Source organism: Macrobrachium rosenbergii, chromosome 42 (assembly GCF_040412425.1).
Source record: "Macrobrachium rosenbergii isolate ZJJX-2024 chromosome 42, ASM4041242v1, whole genome shotgun sequence".
NCBI lineage: Eukaryota > Metazoa > Arthropoda > Malacostraca > Decapoda > Palaemonidae > Macrobrachium > Macrobrachium rosenbergii.
In genome coordinates this window covers 44,839,809-44,861,321 of record NC_089782.1, presented here as the reverse complement: position 1 = coordinate 44,861,321, position 21,513 = coordinate 44,839,809, and the positions used below count along the sequence as shown (strand labels likewise).

The 21,513-nt window shown below is 36.2% G+C and overlaps 2 protein-coding genes across 2 annotated transcripts in view; one reads left to right on the top strand and one right to left on the bottom strand.

Annotated features, from left to right (window-relative positions):
- The window catches only part of LOC136828377 (cathepsin L-like), a 316,355-nt gene that overhangs the window by 21,881 nt on the left and 272,961 nt on the right, over positions 1-21,513 (bottom strand). The window lies entirely within an intron of this gene.
- Positions 8,447-10,525, top strand: LOC136827810 (uncharacterized). The gene is made up of 2 exons (XM_067085270.1): positions 8,447-9,162; positions 10,199-10,525. The coding sequence occupies exons 1-2, from the start codon at positions 8,848-8,850 to the stop codon at positions 10,523-10,525; spliced, it is 642 nt and encodes a 213-aa protein (XP_066941371.1). The 5' UTR covers positions 8,447-8,847.

Here is a 21,513-nt window from a genome sequence, read left to right as displayed (position 1 = left end):
TATCACTGAAGCATAATTATAAACGTCGTTTCCATGAGAAATATGAATTATGAGAATAGAGCAATTATACAGTGTCACGTATAATAATTTAATTACAGCTTATTACCGTCCCTAATTATTGCTCATTACAACGCCCTCGTATTCAGTGAATCCTTTTCTTGAGTAATTATGATTAGAACTTTTTTGTCGTAATTAGTTTAAGATTGCATTTAGCCAGCACGAGATCATAATCACTTGAGCAGATATTCAAGATATTAATCGTTATTTATAACCATTTACAATATTATTTTCCTACTGAGATAAGTCACTGTCAGCAAAAACCAGTTTAGTTGCATTCATACAAAAACTACATAAGTATGTGTATATACATATATGTATATATATACAGTATATATAAATTGTGTATGTATATATTTATTTTTTTTTTTTATTTATAGTACTTTTCGCTTTCATTCATTCCCTTTAGTGATATATATCAGGTATCTTGGTCTATCTCCTATGCCCAAAATTCCACATCTTAAAAAATCGTCACCTGTCACGGTTCATAAATAAACAGTTGAATTTTCTATAGAGTATCCAAACCAAACCACAAAAAGAAATTTATTACAAGTCATCTCTCTTTCCGAGAAGAACGTCATCTGATACATGACCTCTCTATTTAGCCTTATCTTACCCGATGTTATGAATACAAACCTGTATGTTATCAACCTGGACTGTTGTGGAAATGTTTAGTATACTTCAGCACTTCAGTTAAAAAAAAAACACTTGTATTTCTTCTATGACTCCTCATATCTTGCCAAAGTTTTGAAAACTAATCATACCTTGCCAAAGTTTTGAAAACTATCTCCTAACGCTTCCACCATCACGAGTGAAAAATGACTGCCTCGGGTGGGTCATATTACGGACAAGCTTGTTTTGTCATAAGGAAGGATTTCTCACTGCTTTTCGTTCGTAATTCTCCTTTGAGCAGCTCCTCCAACTGTGGGTGAGACTAGTTCATCCTTGTATAAAGGTTTGTTTGCAAACTGAATGCTTCCACTTAATCCTTCTTCTAACAGTCGAATCGAAGGACATTCATCTTATCATTCAACCTGTTTTTTTTTATCTCATAGTATGCATGGGGCTATCAAGCTCAGTATAAAAAAATATGACGCTTTCCCTCACTCTACTTGATAACTTCAAGAGGAAGGCTGAGTGTAGAGTCAACCAGCCAGCTTCTGTAACGTGAGCCTGCATAAAACCGTAGGAGCCTCTCATGAACTGGCATAGTGAATATTACTCCTCGGATCTTAGTTGCTCCCAAGCCGAGTGGTTCGTTTAGGTTCCCGCGTTCTCTGGGATACTGTAACAAAGCTGAAACCGAGAGTCAACTCGCTGGATCTGACTTTCATGACATCTGCTTCAGACTCGGAATCGCCCTTCCTTTCCTCCGCTTCCCTCATAGTCTTTAATATCTCTCAGGAGGAGTTTTTCTAAAGCAAAAATGGGTACAAACAACTGCCAAGTCAGTGCATTAGGCAGGCATACATGCATACAGACACGACTTCCCTTTTTTTCTCCTCTCTCTCTCTCTTATCTTTCACGGCTCAAAATCGCTACGTCAAGGACATGACGTATATTGAAATTAGCATCCTTTGTCGAGGACAAGACAGGGAGAAGGGTTTTCAGGAAAATGTAAACGATATTAGATGTGAGACAAAAGATGCTCCTTGGGTACCTGACCTTTTTAAGACCCCCGTTGCATAAGTATTAAGATTGGGTTGGACGGGGAGGGTGTGGGGACCTTAAAGGGGTAGGGGGGGTTATCGTTTTTCGGTGTTGTCAAGATTTCAGCATTTGCTCGGAAATTAATTAAAGGGCGAATAATCAAGTCTTCCTTTATAAACGTGCTGCGAAGGCAATGAATAATGAAGTAGAACTGGGTCTTCGAAGACATTCCAGACATTGCAAGGAGAGAGAGAGAGAGAGAGAGAGAGAGAGAGAGAGAGAGAGAGAGAGAGAGAGAGAGAGAGAGAGAGAGAGAAACTCAAGTTGAGTTTTATATACCTAGAAGTTTGGTAAAAAAAAATGAACGAGAGAGAAGGAATTTACAAAACTTAACATTTTATACAACTGGGAATTCTGATTTGAGAGAGAGAGAGAGAGAGAGAGAGAGAGAGAGAGAGAGAGAGAGAGAGAGAGAGAGAGAGAGAGAGAGAGAGAGAGAATGGATAATACATCAATTTCGTATTATGGAAGTCCGTTTTTTTTTTTTTAAGATAATACAGCTTAGGAGGCCAGAGACTCATTCTCTCCGGCAACCTAACTCCTGAAGGCGATGTCAGTGAGACTGACTGATGTGGGGGAATATCCCACTATGCCTTCCCCTGATTTAGGGCGATTTAAAAGAAAACATCTCCTCGAAGAAGAGGATTAAAGGGACTACGTCTCCCCACACTCCCCCAAACGCAGGGACTGCGGCTGATCCAGACGAATGCGCAAGAGAAGGAGATCTATCAATCAAAGGAGAGGGGAAATTATTGGAGCTTACGTCGGGGAATTTCCTCATACATTTCTCCTTCGTAGGTGAATCGAATAAAAGTGCTGGGACTTATGTCCTCGGTCAGGCTTCGTGTTCATTCTGAAGGGATTTCGTCTAAGTGCTATCAGGGTTCAGTTCTGGATTTTGTACATAAAATTTCTTCCTATGAAAAAAATCTTTTTTTCTCCCTATCTCCCTCTCTCTGTTTATCTGTCTATACATACATACATACATACATACATACATACAGTATATGTATATATTATATATATATATATATATATATATATATATATATATATATATATAATTTGTATTTAAATATACACATATATGCATATATATATGTGTGTACTGTATACAGTATATTACATATAATACACACAAACGCATAATACACACATATATATATGTGAATATATATATATATATATATATATATATATATATATATATATATATATATATATATATATATATATATAGAGAGAGAGAGAGAGAGAGAGAGAGAGAGAGAGAGAGAGAGAGAGAGAGAGAGAGAGAGGAGCTGGATAGCCAGAAGACGTGGTAACATTGCAGATATTATTATTTCTTAGAAGATGACAGAGGCAGTGCCGAGCTTTCGGGAATACATGACTTCTCCCATCATCAGGGTCACTTATCTATGGAATGACATAAAAAATAAAGAGAAGCAGTAAGAAAACTATACTGATTGACTAGATCTAAAAGTATTAAAACAGTTATAACTGACAACACTTCAAAATACAATATAAAGTAAAAAAGGAACATTGACTAAATAATAAGAGATTATATACTAAGCTAAAATCGTCAAATAAAATCACTGAGCAGATAGATACTGAGAGAGAGGAAAAGCATTAGTCAAAATAATAGTAATGATAATGTAGTACAAAATACAGGAGAACCTACTGTTCATGTCGTAGTTAAATGGAAACTGGGCGAGTTAGAAGACTGCGAAGGGAAGAGGGTGGAGTGGTTTGGGTAAAATAGAAAAAAAAAAGCAAACTATGCAATGAACAATGGAACAGAGATGGTTTGGCTGCTGAGTGTTGGTGATTGTTGTTTAATAAGGAGGGACCCTAAAAAGGGAAGCGATTGGCTGTTTTTTGTTTGTCCGAGTATTTGAAAATCAATGTATCGTATGTGATGGTGGCAAGATATGGCATGAAGTCTAACGGCACTATTTTCTTCTTTGCTTAAACCTGTACGATGGATGACACCCCTATGAGAGTCGATGCGTACCTTAAGGCGACTGAAGTACTGAACTTGTAAACTATGCAGGTAGGCATCAACTCCGGGAGGGTGTCTTTCACGCGAAACAGTCTTCCAATTGTAAGAGGGTTATTAAAAGTAAATCTGAAGTCAACATACGGATACAGATGGCTCAAGAGTGACAATAATTTTCGTTTGATTAGGACTGATTGATTAATTGTAGGTTATCTGGCGTCACAAGTTTGATTAGGACAGAATTATTAGTGAAGGGTAGAGAAACATACATTATATTTTTGGGAAAGGTGCAGACTACAGTTTTTGGCTTTAAAATTTTGCCTAAAAATTCTTTAATGATTTTACTGAACACGTTCAGGGGATAGCAATTATTCTTAAAAAAATACGTCTCTAAAAACCTAACTTCCAGGTGAGTTATTTCAGTTGGAGCAAAGGGAAAAGGTGCGATGAATCAGAGTTCTACACGAATTAGCCTTGAAAACAAGGGGACAATGACTAAAAAAGTTTAACTCAAGGCCGGTAAACGTTTTCTTTCTAAAAATGCCAGTCACAAAATTCCCCTCAGAACGAGAGACCAAAATATCTAAAAAGAAAATGCGGCCATTACATTCTTTTTCCATAGTAAAAGTAATATTAGGATGAAAAGAGCTGATAAAATCTAAAAACAACGGGGCATGACATTCTTCAGTAAAAAGTAAAAACGTGTCATCTACATACCGTCTATAAAATATTGGTTTAAAAGTATCTGGGCACTGATTAAAGAATTGTTCTTCTAAATTGCACATAAAAATATTAGCGAAAGAAGGTCCTACGGGGGAGCCCATGGCCATGCCATCTATTTGCTTATAAACTTTCCCATTAAAAATAAAATGAGTATCAATGACCGAGAGTTCCAAGAGTTTTTTTGAAATTATTGCTGGTAAAACCGTGGTAAATGGTATTCGGGGTAGGGAATCATTTTCCGAGGATAATATCAATGGTTTCGAAAACAGGGACATTAGTAAATAAGGACTGAACATCAAAACTAACCATAAATGTATGTGAATTTTGCTCAAGAATTCTTCTCCGTTTAAAGTGCTTTTTCCCATTTTTTTTATATGGCGTAAGCACGATACAATATCAGGGACAAAAGAAAAAGAAGAATTTTGCAGGGTGAAACGGTTACTCGTGATGTGAATGAGAAGGGGAACAAGGTACTTAAGCTATTTCGAAATTAGGTGAGTTGTAAGCGGTAAGTATTGGCCGAAGGGGAATGCCATTCTTGTGAACTTTAAGGAGTCCAAATAAAGTAGTAAAATAGATCCCGAACTGAAAAGGGAATTATAGGTGCTTTCAGGAATAGCGGAGCCATCTTTAAGCTGCTTCAAAGTACGATTTATTTTATCTTCAGTTTTGAAAACGGTGCTAAATTGGCTTTGCCTAGGAAATAGTGCCGAAGGGGGATTATATATATATATATATATATATATATATATATATATATATATATATATATATATATATATATATATATATATATATATATATATATATATATATATATATATATATGTGTGTGTGTGTGTGTGAGAGAGAGAGAGAGAGAGAGAGAGAGAGAGAGAGACAGACAGACAGACAGACAGAGACAGAGACAGAGACAGAGAGAGAGAGAACTTTCGGCTTCACCTGACAGCTACAAGGTGGTGCGCATGCGAGCCTTGTTTGCTTGTGGGCGTAAGATATCTCAGGACCCATGTCAGCGACATCTCCAGCTTGCTCTGAAGATAAACTTATCTCTTATCATTACTGACAAGCATTAGACGAAACTCCCTGCTACAAGAGTTTCCACTCGCATGCCGGGACGAATCTCGGATAACAGCAGAAGAAGAATCATAACACGCCAAATTACATAATTAAGAAAGACAAAAATAAAAAGTTACTTAAAAGCGTAAGATACTTGAATATGATCTTTTATCGTTCATTAATGACTAAAAAGTTAGGTCTTGGATGCTCATTAAGACTAAAGATTATTATTATTATTATTATTATTATTATTATTATTATTATCAGGGGGAGATGAACTCTATTCATATGTAACAAACCCACAGGGGCCACTGACTTGAAATTCAAGCTTCCAAGGAATATGGCGCTCATTTGAAAGAGGTAGCACTAGGCTACTAGGAAATAGGAAAAGAGATCAGTTATTAGGAAAGAAGTAATAATTTAACAAATAAATAAATAAACGGATAAAAATGTAAGTAAAATTGAAGAATTGTTTTAGGATAGTAATGCATTGCATCTCTGATTGCTTGAGTGATGGTCACATGGGTGATTATGATACGTCATAATAATATCCGCCGGCCCCAGAAAATCATATTTACCAAATTATGAAAGCACAAAACCGCTCAGCCCGCTAAAAAAAAAATAAACATACTCCATTTAGCAGCCAGAATGCGGAGGACACACGCTTGCTTAGAAAACGGAACAAAATCGTGTTTTTCATATATCTGCTTTAAATAATACTTTTTGTGGTTGATTTCCTTAACAGGTGAAAATAAAGGTAAAGAACGCTTTTCTCTCGGCCAAAGTTTCGAAAAAAGTTAGGCCATTCCTAAATGATAGCAACAAAATAAATGAAAAATAATACTAATAATCAGATAATAAAATTTAGTTTTGAGTAATATACACACGCGCACATATATATATATATATATATATATATATATATATATATATATATATATATATATATATATATACGATATATATATATATGCACATATATTTTATACTAAGACACTACAGCAACCGTGCTGAAGGCAAGTATTAAAAAGTCAACGGGAAATGACCGCTCTTCTCTACAGGAGAATAGAGCAAAACTACCATTTTTTTTAAACAAAGGCGCTTTTTAAAAACTCCTGTGATCGCACCAACGTTTAACAAATTTACTTTCATGTATATATATATATATATATATATATATATATATATATATATATATATATATATATATATATATATATATATATATAAGAATATCTCAATACTGAGCCACAAACACCTGTGAGTATGGAATTTATTTTACACTGTGAATGCCTTATACCCAAAGGATATCATATAGATAGACAGAATATAGACTTTAGGCCAAAGGCCAAGCGCTGGGACCTATGAGGTCATTCAGGGCTGAAAGGGAAACTGACAGTAAAAAGGACTGAAAGATGTAACAGGAGGAAAACCTCGCAACGTTGCTCTATGAAGGTGGAAAGTAAGATGGAAGAAAGAGAATATGAACGGAGGTACAATAAAAGGAATGAAAAGGGTTGCAGCTAAGAGCCGAAGGGACGCTGCAAAGAACCTCACGTAATGCCTGCGGGGGGATATCACATAATGATCAAAGCATCTGGCCCGAATAGCATCCGAACCTATGCATTCTGGATTCGATATAAACTCTAGCGAAGCATCTTCCAGCGGTTCTAAGAATAATATTGGAGTTTCTCTTGTCACATCGAACAAGAAACAGCCGTTTGAAAGAGTATTATCGTCTTTGTGTGGAATGAGAGTTTCTTTAATTTAAGGTAAAGAGCCTTGAAATAACATCATCTTCTATAAGTGACTGTTTATAAGAAGTATAACCACACTGAAAATATAATTAAAGATTCCTCATAATTTACAAACAACCAGTGCCTTGAATTTCCGTTCAATTTTTTTTCTTTTCTTTTGGGATGTTAAAAGTATTTTGGTATCATTATTACTTAACGAAATAGGGTAAGAAGGAAATAAATTGATGCTCAGGAGATAATTAGGATGAAATGGATGCACAGCGCTAATGAGGCTGGCAAATGATCTATAAACGGTAATTAAGTAGGTACTTTGAAGAGCAATTAGTACAACAGCTCGCCCATTCCACAGGCAATTATCTGTATATTAGTTACTTGCACTGTGACACAACACATGGTTTGAATCTCCAATCTAGACTTACATTCATGCACAAGTCACTACACATACGTTTATACATACACAAACCTGAGATCCTCCATACATACATACATACGTAGGCCATGGGTTGTACATTATACATATATGAAATTCTTAAAGTGTGTATTTTCGGCTAGCCAAAACGTATTTTTCAGCAAGCATTTTCTCATGTTACGAATTAGTTCTGCTTCGGGATCTCTAATCATCCGTATAGCATTTACAGTACGGAGGAAAATGAATTGATGTGTAAATGAGAGAGAGAGAGAGAGAGAGAGAGAGAGAGAGAGAGAGAGAGAGAGAGAGAGAGAGAGAGAGAGAGAGAGAAGCGGCTTTCTCCTACAGTTTTTCATTCAGGAAGAAAATATATCAGAGAAATAAACGGAGCATTCTCAAACAATTTTCTAAATACGAGAAGACATTTTTCTTGCTTTGAGAGAGAGAGAGAGAGAGAGAGAGAGAGAGAGAGAGAGAGAGAGAGAGAGAGATAATTTTTCTACATTGTCTTCCTTCCATAACGACGAAGATGGTAACCGAAATGGGGCGCATAATGGCAGCCTCGTTGTGCGTCAATCTTTTGCCTCCGACGAAATTCCGTTCTGGCTTCCTGAGGAGGAGGGAGTCGCAAGGCGATGAGGCCCTTTGTTAAAAAGGAGGATGTAATCATTGCAGTAAAGACCAAGAGCTTTACGGCATCGTCAGACACTTCGTGGCTCTAATTAGGCCGGCCATACACTATCCGGTACACCTGACAGGTACGCCTGAACAGTCACGCCGGACAGGTATAACTGATAGTGTGTGCTGGGAAAAACTGGCCTGTCAGGCGACCTGTGGGCGACCTGACACCGAATGAAAATTCCATTCGGTCCACCGGACAGGCGAGTAAACCTGATGAGTGTATGGCGGTTTCATCCGGTGTACTGCAACAGGTCTCAGTTTAGGACAATCCTTTGATGTGGAAGGTTAAAATTATTTAGGTTAACCTTTGTAATTTTGTTTTATTTTACAGTTGAGATCTTTTAATTTTCATTAGTGCTTTTTCAGACGGACACTATAGTTGAATGTTGAAATATGTCGCAAGGAATTAATGAAGTTCTTGGTGAATTTATTGAAATATATAAAAGTGAACCATGCTTGTGGAAAATAAAAGTTCTGACTATCATGATAGAGACAAAAAAGATGCTGCATACAGGAAATTAGTGATGAAATTAAAGGAAATAGATCCTGATGCTAATGTTAATGTTGTTAAAAAGAAAATTAACAATTTGAGGTCCAATGTTAGAAAGGAGAAGAAGAAAATTGACTCCTCAATGAAATCTGGCGCCTCAACAGATAATGTGTACAAACCTTCCCTTTGGTACTTCAATCTTTTTGATTTCATAAACGACCAAGATAATGCTAGATCAACGGTCTCAAATTTCTCTCCGGAAGATGACAATGATGAGGTAAGAAAAAAGAGAACTATTCTTTTGACAATATTTATTCAAATATTTAGTTTAGAATGCCTTTCCCATTTATAACTGCAACACATCAGCACTGTTTGTTCCTTAATATGTGATTATTTTGCCATGCCACTTTCCCTTCGTCCATGAAGTAATCCATAAAATGTTCTCTCACTTCTTTGGCATTTTTACAAGTCCTTCCTGGATTAAAGGATTGCAGAGGGTTCATATTAGAATCTGCACTATCGCAGCCGCTAGACAAAAGATTTCCATCTTCAGAATTTTCTCGATACAAACAACTTGCAGGGGCATATACTGTAGGCTGTTTATCCATCAAAAATTATGAAGAGCACAAGCTGCCATCACAACCTTTTCAATATTGTGTGGTTCTAGATTTATTGGTGTATGAAAAATGCGAAATCTAGATGAAAGAATACCAAAGACGTTTTCAACTATATGCCTCGCGCGGGATAAACGATAGTTGAACACTCTCTTTTGCAGAATCAAGATTTGCCTGTCTAAATGGCTTCAAAATTTCAGTTGTCAGCGGGAACGCGTCGTCAGCAACAAAACATAGGGGACATTTTTGAACTTTTCACTGACGTCATCATCCTGGGGAATGTGTAACTTTTTCTCCACTAACTTTTCATAAAAACGAGTATTTTGGAGTACACCGCCGTCGGATACACGGCCGTTAGTTCCGAAATCCACTAGAGAAATCTGTAGTTTGCATCCACAATTGCAAGGAGAACCATACTATGTCTACCTTTGTAGTTGAAAAAATAAGAGCCAGAATTTCTAGGGGGAATTATGTCAATATGTTTGCCATCCATGGCGCCTATGCAGTGTGTGAATTGCCATCGAGTCTCAAAATCCTTTGATATTTCCTTCCAATCATCTTGAGAGCTGGGAAACTGAAAAAACAAATGCATTATATAATGTACAGTCACTTTACACTAACAAATATAATTGTAAATAATTTTTAACATGAATAGTCTATTAAATAATGAGTAATATATTTTTTGTTTGTTTGTTTCAGGTCAACTTTGATGCCTCATGTCCTGAGGAAAACTATTTGACACCAAATGTCTCAGAAGAAGAGGAGCGGGAACAGAATCAACGTACACCGTCGACTCAAATTTCACGACCTGGGCCCAGTAAGAAGAAGAAATCCAATGATGATATGTCAGCTGAAATATTGTCCACTGTTCGTGATCATTTCAAACAACCCAAACCACAACTTGACTGTTGCGAGCTCTTGGGAAGAACAGTAACTATGAAAATGAGGGGATTAAAGACAAACGCCTGCACATCATGTTCGAAAAAATTAATGACTTACTATTTGAAGCAGAAATGTGCGCTCTGAACAACCAAGTTCTCACACCAAGTCCACAACATTATACACCAGTTCTACCCAAGTCAACAACATTATACAGCAGTAACCACACCAAGTCCACAACATTATTCAGCGGTTCCTACACCAAGTCCACAACATTATACACCAGTTCCAACACCAAGTCCACAACATTATGCACCAGTTCTACACCAAGTCCACAACATTATGCACCAGTTCCTACACGAAGTCCACAACATTATACACCAGTTCCTACACCAAGTCCACAACATTATACACCAGTTTCCACACCAAGTCCACAAGAAGAACAAAACACCACTTCTCATAACAATACAGAATCGGCTGCAACGTTTATTTCAAGTTTCACCTCAGGATTTGAATGAGTGTATATGGAAATAAGAAACATGTTTTAGGGATATTAAAATTTGTCTTTATATTTTTCCTTCTCAATTATTTCTTGATATGTGTCTTTCTTTTGAAGCAGAAACTATGATAATGGAATGTTTAGGTACATTCAAAATTGGAAGTTATATTTTTCCTTATTTTTTATTTCTTGAAAGGTGTTTTAATTTTGAATGAGCAAGTATGATAATAAATACTAAGAAAGTATATTTAAAGATGATTTTGATTTCTTCCTTCTTTAATATTTAATTGCAAGGTTTATTGCTTTTTGAAACATTCTATTCTTCATTTTAAAAATATGATGAAAAAAAAACAAGACAAACCTTAATGTATTTATGATAAAAAAAAAAAAAAAAAAGACAAACCTTAATGTATTTCTGCAGAACTTTATACAAAGCCTCACCTGTTTCAGGAATAATTCGTCCAAGAGCTTGTGGTGAAATCCTAGTTGAATATTTGAGAGACTCATACGATTGTCCAGTTGCTAAGTATCTCAAAGTTGCTGTCAGCTCTTTCGTGTGGGGATATAGCTAATCTCATTTATGTATCTTTCTTCTTAATCAAGGGGATATAAGTAACAGCAACTCGTTGTACACTGATTCATTCATTCGCAGATAATTGCTAAAATCAGATGGTTCATCTCTCAATTCGTTAAGAAGATTGATATGAGTAAATTTATTACTTCTTTCCATCCATTTTTTACACCATTGTTTTCGTTTTTTTCGTCTCTGCTTATTATTCACATAAGCTAGCGCTAATAAGGCAAGCAAGTGCAACTCGTCTTCTCGAAAATCCATGTTGAACTGACAGACTTGACAGGTATGCCTGAAGAGTGTGTGTGCTCCTCCGGTATCAGGTATACCTGTCCGGCGTGACTATTCAGGCGTACCTGTCAGGTGTACCGGATAGTGTATGGCCGGCATAAGATTTGAGTCACCGGAGATATGCGGGTGCTACTTGGCTTGCTATCTACGCGTCACCTACTCAGAGGTGCTATACTAAACATGGCGGAAGCTCCTTGTGACGCTGTGTTTAGTACTAGATATCGTTTTTTATACAATTTGTCAACCACACAATATAGAAATAGGTGTATATAATACTTTGATCCCCGAGGGGCTAGTAAGCACGGCGTCCCAAGGAGCTGCCGCCATGTTCAGTATTATAGCAAAATCCACCCTGCTTTGCAGCTAAGCCCCGCCTACTATTGAAGCTGATCGGTTGGCAATAGTTTCGAAAAGTTGGTTAATTTGTGGTTCTTCTCATCTTCATTTATTTTGCAATGGTTATTTTACCGAACTAAAATACGTTCTGTTGATTATCAAAAGGAAACTTTATATAATTCCCTGAAATAAAATCATAATACACATCTCTTTTGAAATAGTAAAAAAAAAGAGGAAAATATGAATGAAGTCAGGAGTGTTCCGCGATGCTGCAATGTTGTTTCGTAAATGAGGTTCACCTGAATACGGAGGTGAGTCAGTGACACAAGGAATGTCTGCGTTGGAATCGGTGCACTTGAATCACTGGACAATGATAATTACCGTCCGATATTGTCAAGCGTGTTCATCATTCTATATTTAAACACAAAGACTTTCTTAGAGTTATGCAGACTGGTATTTCATATTGATTTCAGGAAATTGTACTACATTTTAATAGTCATAAAATCGATTTCATCGCAATCGTTTACACATTCGGAGGGATGACAAGCAGTGACTACACTACGAAACCAGAATATGCCTATGTTTAACTTACAGTTACAGTATGATAGACTATACGAGTCATATTGGATATAATTTGCTGAGAATTTTCTTAAGGACATTATCTCCTTTCGAAATAACAGGATCATAAAAATGGATGTAGACCTATAATAACGTCCTATGTCTTTTTGTCGGTTTACGCAGCTTATGGCGTTTGGATTATAGGCTTAACTTATATTCAGCCATTTTATTGTGGTTATTCGTCCAACTGGTAACGTTTTTCTGCCTTTTTTTCTCATATAACTTTGTTTTATATTTTATCTGTAATTTTAAGTATGAGTCTGTTTTTATAATTATATTTTACTGTATTTTTCCAGCTTTGATAATGGGACAGAAGTCTTGAAAAGTCAGCAATAAGCAATAAAGAAATGCCGTTACTGTGGACGTCTTCCTCTGCACATGGATCTATATATATATATATATATATATATATATATATATATATATATATATATATGTGTGTGTGTGTGTGTGTATGTATATGTGTATATATATATTATATATATATATATATATATATATATATATATATATATATATATATATATATATATATATATATATATATATATATATATACATATATATATATGACCAGCCACAAGTGCTAGTATTCTACATACAAGGTTATCAAATACGAGTAGCTTCTGGTAGTAGGCCTACAGTTCTACATACAATGTCAGAACAAATGTATGTTCTTCAAATAAAATTTCCTTACCTGTTAATATTGTGTGTTTATATACGAATATAAACTGCGTAAGAAAAATTATTTACATTTTCATGCATCTAGAATTTTAAAGTAGAATCAATGTCAGTCTTGAATTACATGACAAGATAATTTATTCTGTTGTGAAATGATTCCCAAGAACACGTGCGAATGTAAAATTCTTCCGACGATGATGAAACTGAAGTCATAATTTTACATTTACTTTTTTATTATTTTCTGTGAATATGATAAAATTACTGAACCACAGAGAAACCAATACAATTAATGATTCTGATTCGCACAAAGATACTAAGATTAGTCTAAAAGAAATAAATAAAAAAACTAAAAACCTTGTATTTTTCATCTCTCCGAATATACATAACCATTTAGTCCTCAATACCGACCTTTGTTTACCTTAGGAAAACGGGGGAATTTTTGAAACGGAAAACGAGCAGCACTGATTAAGAGCAGTTCGTTGGTTGTGTGCAAGGCTGAGACAGTCCTATGATTGATCTGTGTATGCAATCGGCTACGTGCCCGCAAGTTTTACAATCATTCCTGTGGTATAAGTGGCGTTACAATTACTATGGCCATCCACGCATGTATGTGTATGTGCACTTGCTTATACGTGTACATTCCAATTTATGCATATACATTATATATCGTGGAGTTGAAACTACTATATCAATTAAAAGCTACTCTATTTCCAACAGATACGGGTGGAAAACCATTTGCGATAAGAAAATGACGTGTAGGTCTATGCCCTGTCATTGCCTCAAAATCTAAGAAATTGACGTGTAGGCCTGATCTCTCAACGATATTAGCATTTGACATGCGGGATAATAAAGAATTAATACCCTAATATCGGAACTGGCTGCGTAAGTCTATGCTTCCTTTCAATTAATGTGATCTATGCGGGATCGCTTATGTAGGCCAACACCAATTTGAAAATAAAAGATGCCTGTGTATTTAGACTGGGCATGATAAAAAAAATGCAGAGATAAAATGATCCAAGATCTTCATAATGATATATAACCTAATATATCTTATATCAGAGATACTAATTGCTTACTTCACAACTCCGGGAACTCAAATTTGCGATGTCATGATTCATGCACGAAACTCAACATTAGCGAACGGAGTCAAATCCGTACTGGCAGTGCTGTTCTTTTTCAGTTTCAAAAATTCCGCCGTTTTCTTCCTGAGGTAAACAAGGCCCTTCACATATTTCCATGACTTTCATGCACACACCAAGCTTCTTCCATAGCCTTTGCACACACCATGCTACCTGTCTTTCTTCACTTATTTCGTGACTGACTGCTTCTTTCATCTCATAATCCAATATATATATATATATATATATATATATATATATATATATATATATATATATATATATATATATATATATATATATATATATATATATATACTGCAGATACCAATATACACATCAAGTGCTTCCATTCATCCACCATCCAAATTGAAATTCAGTGATTCACCTTCCTGGTTGCAAATCTTAACCTCACACACTCACTCTAACTCACACTCACTAACAACTTTCTCTCTATGAACTTTTCAATACTTTTATTAGATTCTGTAACTTATCTTCGCTATCCCAACGTGCATAATATCCTCCTAAAACATCAGTTGTTCCATATTCAATCCATATCTAATTTTCTCATCCCATTAAACTGAATCAATCCATTCATTAAAATACTGAAATGCCACTAATGCGTAACACATCCGTGCCCCATACTCACTTTTTATACAAACCAGCCACTCTCCTGCCTAGATCGTCCGCTTTTCTTCCATCATAGAGACCTTTCATCATCTCTCAACAACTCGAGTCTATCATAAGTTTTCCTTGTTCCGAAAAGCAGGGTGTCACACATGCATACATGATAAAATATTCGAATTTCTGTATTTATTCCGCAAGCAGGATACAAGATTATGGTTTCTGAAGAATAGTAATAATAATACTAACAATGAGGATAAAAAGAAAAAGGTGATGATGATGAAATTTTAAGAACAAAAAATATCCTTGGAGACATCTAAAAAAAAAAAAAAAAATAAATAAAAAATGGTGTAGTGCCATGATGACCTATTTTTCCTGACAGCACAATCTTCCCAACATATCGGCAGCGGGTTGGCGAAACACATGAAATGAATGACAGGGCAAAATGTCAAGTCATCAGGAACGAGCTGTCTTCAAGAAGAAACCAGATGCTTTTAAATGCCGCGTCTGCTCTGTCTCTCACATCGTTGGAAATTAATATTGGAAAACTGAGCGTTGAACACCTTCGAGTTGCGTGCAAGATGGTTGTATCTGCAACTGTTTTCTCAAAAATCGTCAGTCCTCTTAGGGTTGCATGGTTCAGCTAGTACTCTCCTCTCTCCACTGCAATGTTTTGGATGTCTCTCCCTTCTCTTGTTTTTCCAGAGTCTCGGAAACTGTAAACTGAAGCAGGTCTGTCAAATCTTTTCCTTTTACTTTCTTCGGGCCTGGGCTAGAAAGGGGAACTGGGTTGCTGTCCCATAGGTCCCAAACTTACAATAAAAAAAACGTGAATTATCAAAAGTTCAACCGTTGCAGTCGGCATTGCTCTTGGGCTAGTAAGTATTTATTATTATTATTATTATTATTATTATTATTATTATTATTATTATTATTATTAAAAAGATGAACCCTATTCATATAGAATAAATTAATAATAAATCAATAAAGAATATTTTCTGTGTGCCTCTTTGTAACATGGGGTTAAAATGTCAGGATGTCGATCTTTGGTCCTAAAGAACTTTGGGAAAATGTGAGAAAAGGCAAATTTCGTAGTTTCTTTTTATCGATAGTTAACCACGAAGGCAAGACCTGGAGAGTTGCAGGCTTTCAGTACTCTGAGTGTGTACTGTGGTACCAAACAGGCCAGCTTCTTAAGATGCGCCCCTCAAAAAAAGGCTACATTAAAGAACAATTGGCATAAAAAACAAAATCATACTATATTTACAAAGTTATAACGGATCAGCAGCACCAAGAAATAAAGTCCTGTTAAAATGAGAGAGAGAGAGAGAGAGAGAGAGAGAGAGAGAGAGAGAGAGAGAGAGAGAGAGAGAGAGAGAGAGAAGCTGAATATTGCGTGAGAAGATAAGTTACATGATGATTCATGGTCAGAAATTCAATTGCAAATTCTACACTTCTAAATTGCGCAACGTTCAATAAAAGATATTAATGGACGCCATTCGAGATGCAAATAAATAACTTATATTTCTACAAAACCTGTACCCAAAAGGAAGCAATACAAATATCCATTCTTTACGAAAGACGGCGTGTTACCCAAGAATAAGTAATTACCAGTCTTGTATTGCGGAAGAGACAAAACAATGATACAGGTACAAGAGGAAATGTGTCACAATGCGTGACAAAGGAGAAACAAGAAACAAAACGAAACAGGAAAGAGAGGGAAAACAGATAAGGAAAGAGAGAAAGTGATAGGGTACAATAAAGGAAGTTTAGAGATAAAGGAATAACTCACAAAAGTAGAAAAACTCCTGTAAATGTGACGAAGGAATTTATCTATAACACTCACTGTTGTTTATGCAACAACACACCATACAAGAGTAATCATGATTCACTCTAGATTCCATCCCAGAGCGACCAGGTACACATTAATACACAAATAATCAACAAACTCATTCTTCTATACTGGCACAAATTATATATCTATCGATCTATCTATACGGTATATATACACACATATATATAACACACACACACACACACACACACACATATATATATATATATATATATATATATATATATATATATATATATATATAGGTTAACGTAAATTATTATTATTTCTTTTGATTTAAATATCTTGTTTACTTTTAAGTTAAGTTTTTGCTAAGTGTTTACTCTAGTGTTCCACACATTGTTTGTCAGTGTTGTTGCGCCTCCTCCTCCTCCTTTGTGTATTAGTGAACTATCACATTGTTTTATTCTTTTGCTTTGAGTGTTTATAAACACTGGAAAGGTGATGAGTGAACATGGTTATCAACGGGAGTTCGGGTCTTGACAAGCTCTTACCTAGACTATTTTCCCATCGCAGCTTATATTTGGATTTATTTGGAGGACGACTTTGGATATTTACGTTTTGGCCACTTGATATTTCCCTCACGGATTTTGACAGACGCAAATATACGCCTTGTGTGCGTGTGTCGATCACGGCTGTTCCCCGCAGGTGTTGTTGGGCTGAGGAGCTTCAGAGCCATCTGCGAGTCCCTTGTTCCCGTCGGAGGATTTTACGGGACCGGTGTTGATCCCGGCACTGGAATTCTGATTTACATGCCGTGCCCTCCTCATCCAGCTGCTATATGCTTGACTCGTTAGGTGATCAAATGTAAGACGATTTATCGTTTTATCCGGGACAAAGTGTTGCCCTCTAGTAACTGGTCCTCTTGAACAGCATCGGCCCAGTTTTCAACTCTTCTGATACTTCACTTAAGGTGAAATTGTGAACATTTGTCAGGTTTAATTATTTATAAATATATATGAATTCGGAGTGTAGTTACATATACACATTGTCACGTTTCATTCAGTGTGTCTATAATTAATGGATTGGTCACATTTCTTAGCAAGGTTTTCCTTGTTTTCATCTCCTACTTCCTTCTACCTCTATTATTAGGTTATTGATTATTTTGACTTGATTGATCCATTTTTTATTATACATTGCGCACAGGTGGGATCCTGAGAACCAGGTATTTGTTCTCAAGTATAATCTCACAAGGTTGATTTAAGTAATTTCTAAGTTTGTAATAAATAGTGTTAAGTTTTCTTGAGTTTCTGTTTTTGTTGATACTGAGGTCGGTGGTCCTAGTAAATATAAAGACCTAATAGATCCTGTATTACAACTTGAAGGTTGACATATATATATATATATATATATATATATATTATATATATATATATATATATATATATATATATATATATACCTTAAAACACACACATATATATATACACATATATATATCTCAAACATTATAATTCCTAAGCGGAATTTTAAACGGTAAGTGGTTTGCCACCTGACAGGTTCGAACCACCATCAGCAACTACTGGGCTGTCAAGAGAGGTATAAGTTGATACTGACTCTACTGTACATATGCCCGTCAAATGGCGGGTATTTATACTTAGCAACAGCATCAATCCACATTCGACTGACATATGTACAGCAGAATCATTATCAACTTATACCTCTCTTGACAGTACAGTGGTGAGAAAGCAAGTCACTGAATTCGGAGGCAGTTGCAGTCAGTGGTTCGAATCTGCCCGGTGACTAACCTATAATTCCCCTTCGGTATTATTTCTGAGGTAGAGTGAATTGTATATTTAATGAAATTTGTAGCTTAACTTGTGTGAACATAAAAACTGTCACGGTGATGTGATAAAAATTCCTAAATAGCAGCGTATTTCAAACGTACCAATTGGCTGCCATGGTGGAGGTGGGATGATGTCAACGCTAAGTACAAATACCTGCATGTGATGGGCATATGTATGGCAGAATCGATATCGGTTTATATCTCCTTGACAGCCCAGTGGTAAGAGAACACGTCACTGAAGCTGGAGGTAGTTGCAGTGGGTGGTTCGAATCCACCAGGTAATTAACCACTTATCAGTTATAATATCCCTTCGGTATTATTTCAGAGGTAGAACGAACTGGATATTAAACGACATTCATAACTTAATGTTTGAGAATATAAAAAAAGTCATGGTGATGTATTTTTAAAAATTCGTCTCTTAGTTGGCATCTTGAATGGGAGATTATCGGCGGGAAGAGACGCCATGACACATTTGAACAGGGGTAGATCTACCCAAAAACCACAAGAGCCTGCTTTGGGGGAACAACGCTGCTCCTAGTACCCCCATCACGTGATTTGGGGTAGAGAAGTCGTTAACTAACCAGGGCGAATGCCTTTCAAGGGGGCTACTGTTTTGAACCTTAGGGACTTAGCTATAAGGTCTCTTACTGTATGAACCTATTACTGGCTTTGGGAATTCCTTTCAGATTCGACCCAATGACTTTGTGTTGCATTAAAAATACCCAAAGACGCTGAGTCGTTCTGGGCAAGACGACGCCGTCAGGCGCTGCTCTGCCACCAAGTAAGGAGCACACAAACCCAGTGCCTCATCTTTCTCTGTCCATTGGCTGGGGTGCATTCGCCCGAGTATCCAGATCTACTTGCAAGAGCTCTGCAACAAACAATCTGAGGTATGTCTGGGAATGCAGTCCCTTGCCAGTCTATCTCTTCTCGTGAGCTTCTCTCCGTATTTTCATTATTTCCAAATTTTCACCATCCTAAACAAAGCCCCCTTTGTTAAAGCAACCTACCAACAAAGCAGCCCATGACTTGCCCCTAAGCTCCAATCAAATTAACTCAGAGATCAGAATTAGATTACTCCCTCCATAGTGTTACCAAGGGCTAATTTAGTTAAATAAGGGCGAGAGAACCTTGTTTGAATGCTAACCTGGCATTCTCTTCCAGAAATCCTGCTACTCTGCTCCCAAGCGGTCGATCCCAGCCTTGTGAATCAATTCCATTTAGAAGTACTGCCATATCTGATAAGCAAGAAAGTCCTGAACCGCAGGCCCCACTGTGCACAAGAGAGTCTGAGCTAACCTCAAGCCGTAATCCCCTTTTATAGCCAGAGATTGGCTACGCCTGGCCTAAGTTTATTTCACATTACATGGGCTTGCCTGCTGTATCATCAGCATTTTCAGATAAATTTCTTGATGGCTTCATTTGTAAACAAATTCAGTTTAACGTAACTAGTGACTCATTTCCCATGGCGACCTTCCACTCCCTGATTAACTGCTGATGATTAAGGTAAGTCACACCTCTTTCCCATCCATTTTATTACATTCTGGGTGCTCTCTGTTGGCCCCTGAAGGCAGATCATGATATAAAATCACTTTACATTCCTCCAACAGGCCTCAGAACGTATATATATATATATATATATATATATATATATATATATATATATATATATATATAAGAACGTATATATATATATATATATATATATATATATATATATATATATATATATATATATATATATATATATATATATATATATGTATATGTGTGTGTGTGTGTGTGTGTGTGTGTGTGTGTGTGTAGAATCTACTGGTCACTTTTACCAGACACATACGTAATTCTAATAGCCACAATGCCCTCTTAACTTCTTGAATTCTTCGTGCTTTTTTGGATATGCTTGTAACTACAAAGCCGTAAGATCCAAACGCAAGAAATTGAAGAGACTTTGATGCCCGGTCGTGGGAACGAACCCGCGTCACCATAACCACAAGGAGGTGACGATGCCGACCTGAGAAGTTAAGAGGGCATTGTGGCTATTAGAATTACACACACACACACACACACACACACACACACACACACACACACACACACACATATATATATATATATATATATATATATATATATATATATATATATATATATATATATATATATCTAGAGAGAGAGAGAGAGAGAGAAAGAGAGAGAGAGAGAGAGAGAGAGAGAGAGAGAGAGAGAGAGAATGTTAACGAAGCAAAGCAGAACGTAGAGGAAATTCCGAGAAAGAAGCCCCGCAAGGTGTTTTAACCTTTCATCAGCCCAAGCTTCCGCAAGGAGACACTTTGTCTTTGTAACGGCTCGCCCCTCGAGATGCTGCTGATGAGTGAGGGGAATTCCCTCTTTAATCAGACGCCCGCTCTCCAAAGATGCCTATCGTGGGCGTCTCATCCTTCTTTATTTCTCTTCTTCTCAGCTTACTTTCTTTTCTTTTTTTATTTATTTTCATGAAGAATGACATGAAAACCAATAGTTTTATATATATATATATATATATATATATAATATATATATATATATATATTATATATATGTGTGTGTGCATATATGTATAAAAGGGCTTTACATTGTATGTGAATTATACTTTAAATAAAACAATTATTTCTTTTAGTTTTCTTAATGGTATAACTTTTGCATAATCATTCATGCATTTAAAACGTGCAAGATAACGAAACTGGTAAAATTGCAGAGAGAGAGAGAGAGAGAGAGAG

What these genes read in the sequence shown, in the direction of transcription:
- LOC136827810 (XM_067085270.1), top strand. Translation starts at nt 8,848, where the DNA reads ATGCTTGTGGAAAATAAAAGTTCTGACTATCATGATAGAGACAAAAAA. An exon ending in CGGAAGATGACAATGATGAG is followed by an intron (nt 9,163 to 10,198) that starts GTAAGAAAAAAG and finishes TGTTTGTTTCAG; the next exon opens with GTCAACTTTGATGCCTCATG.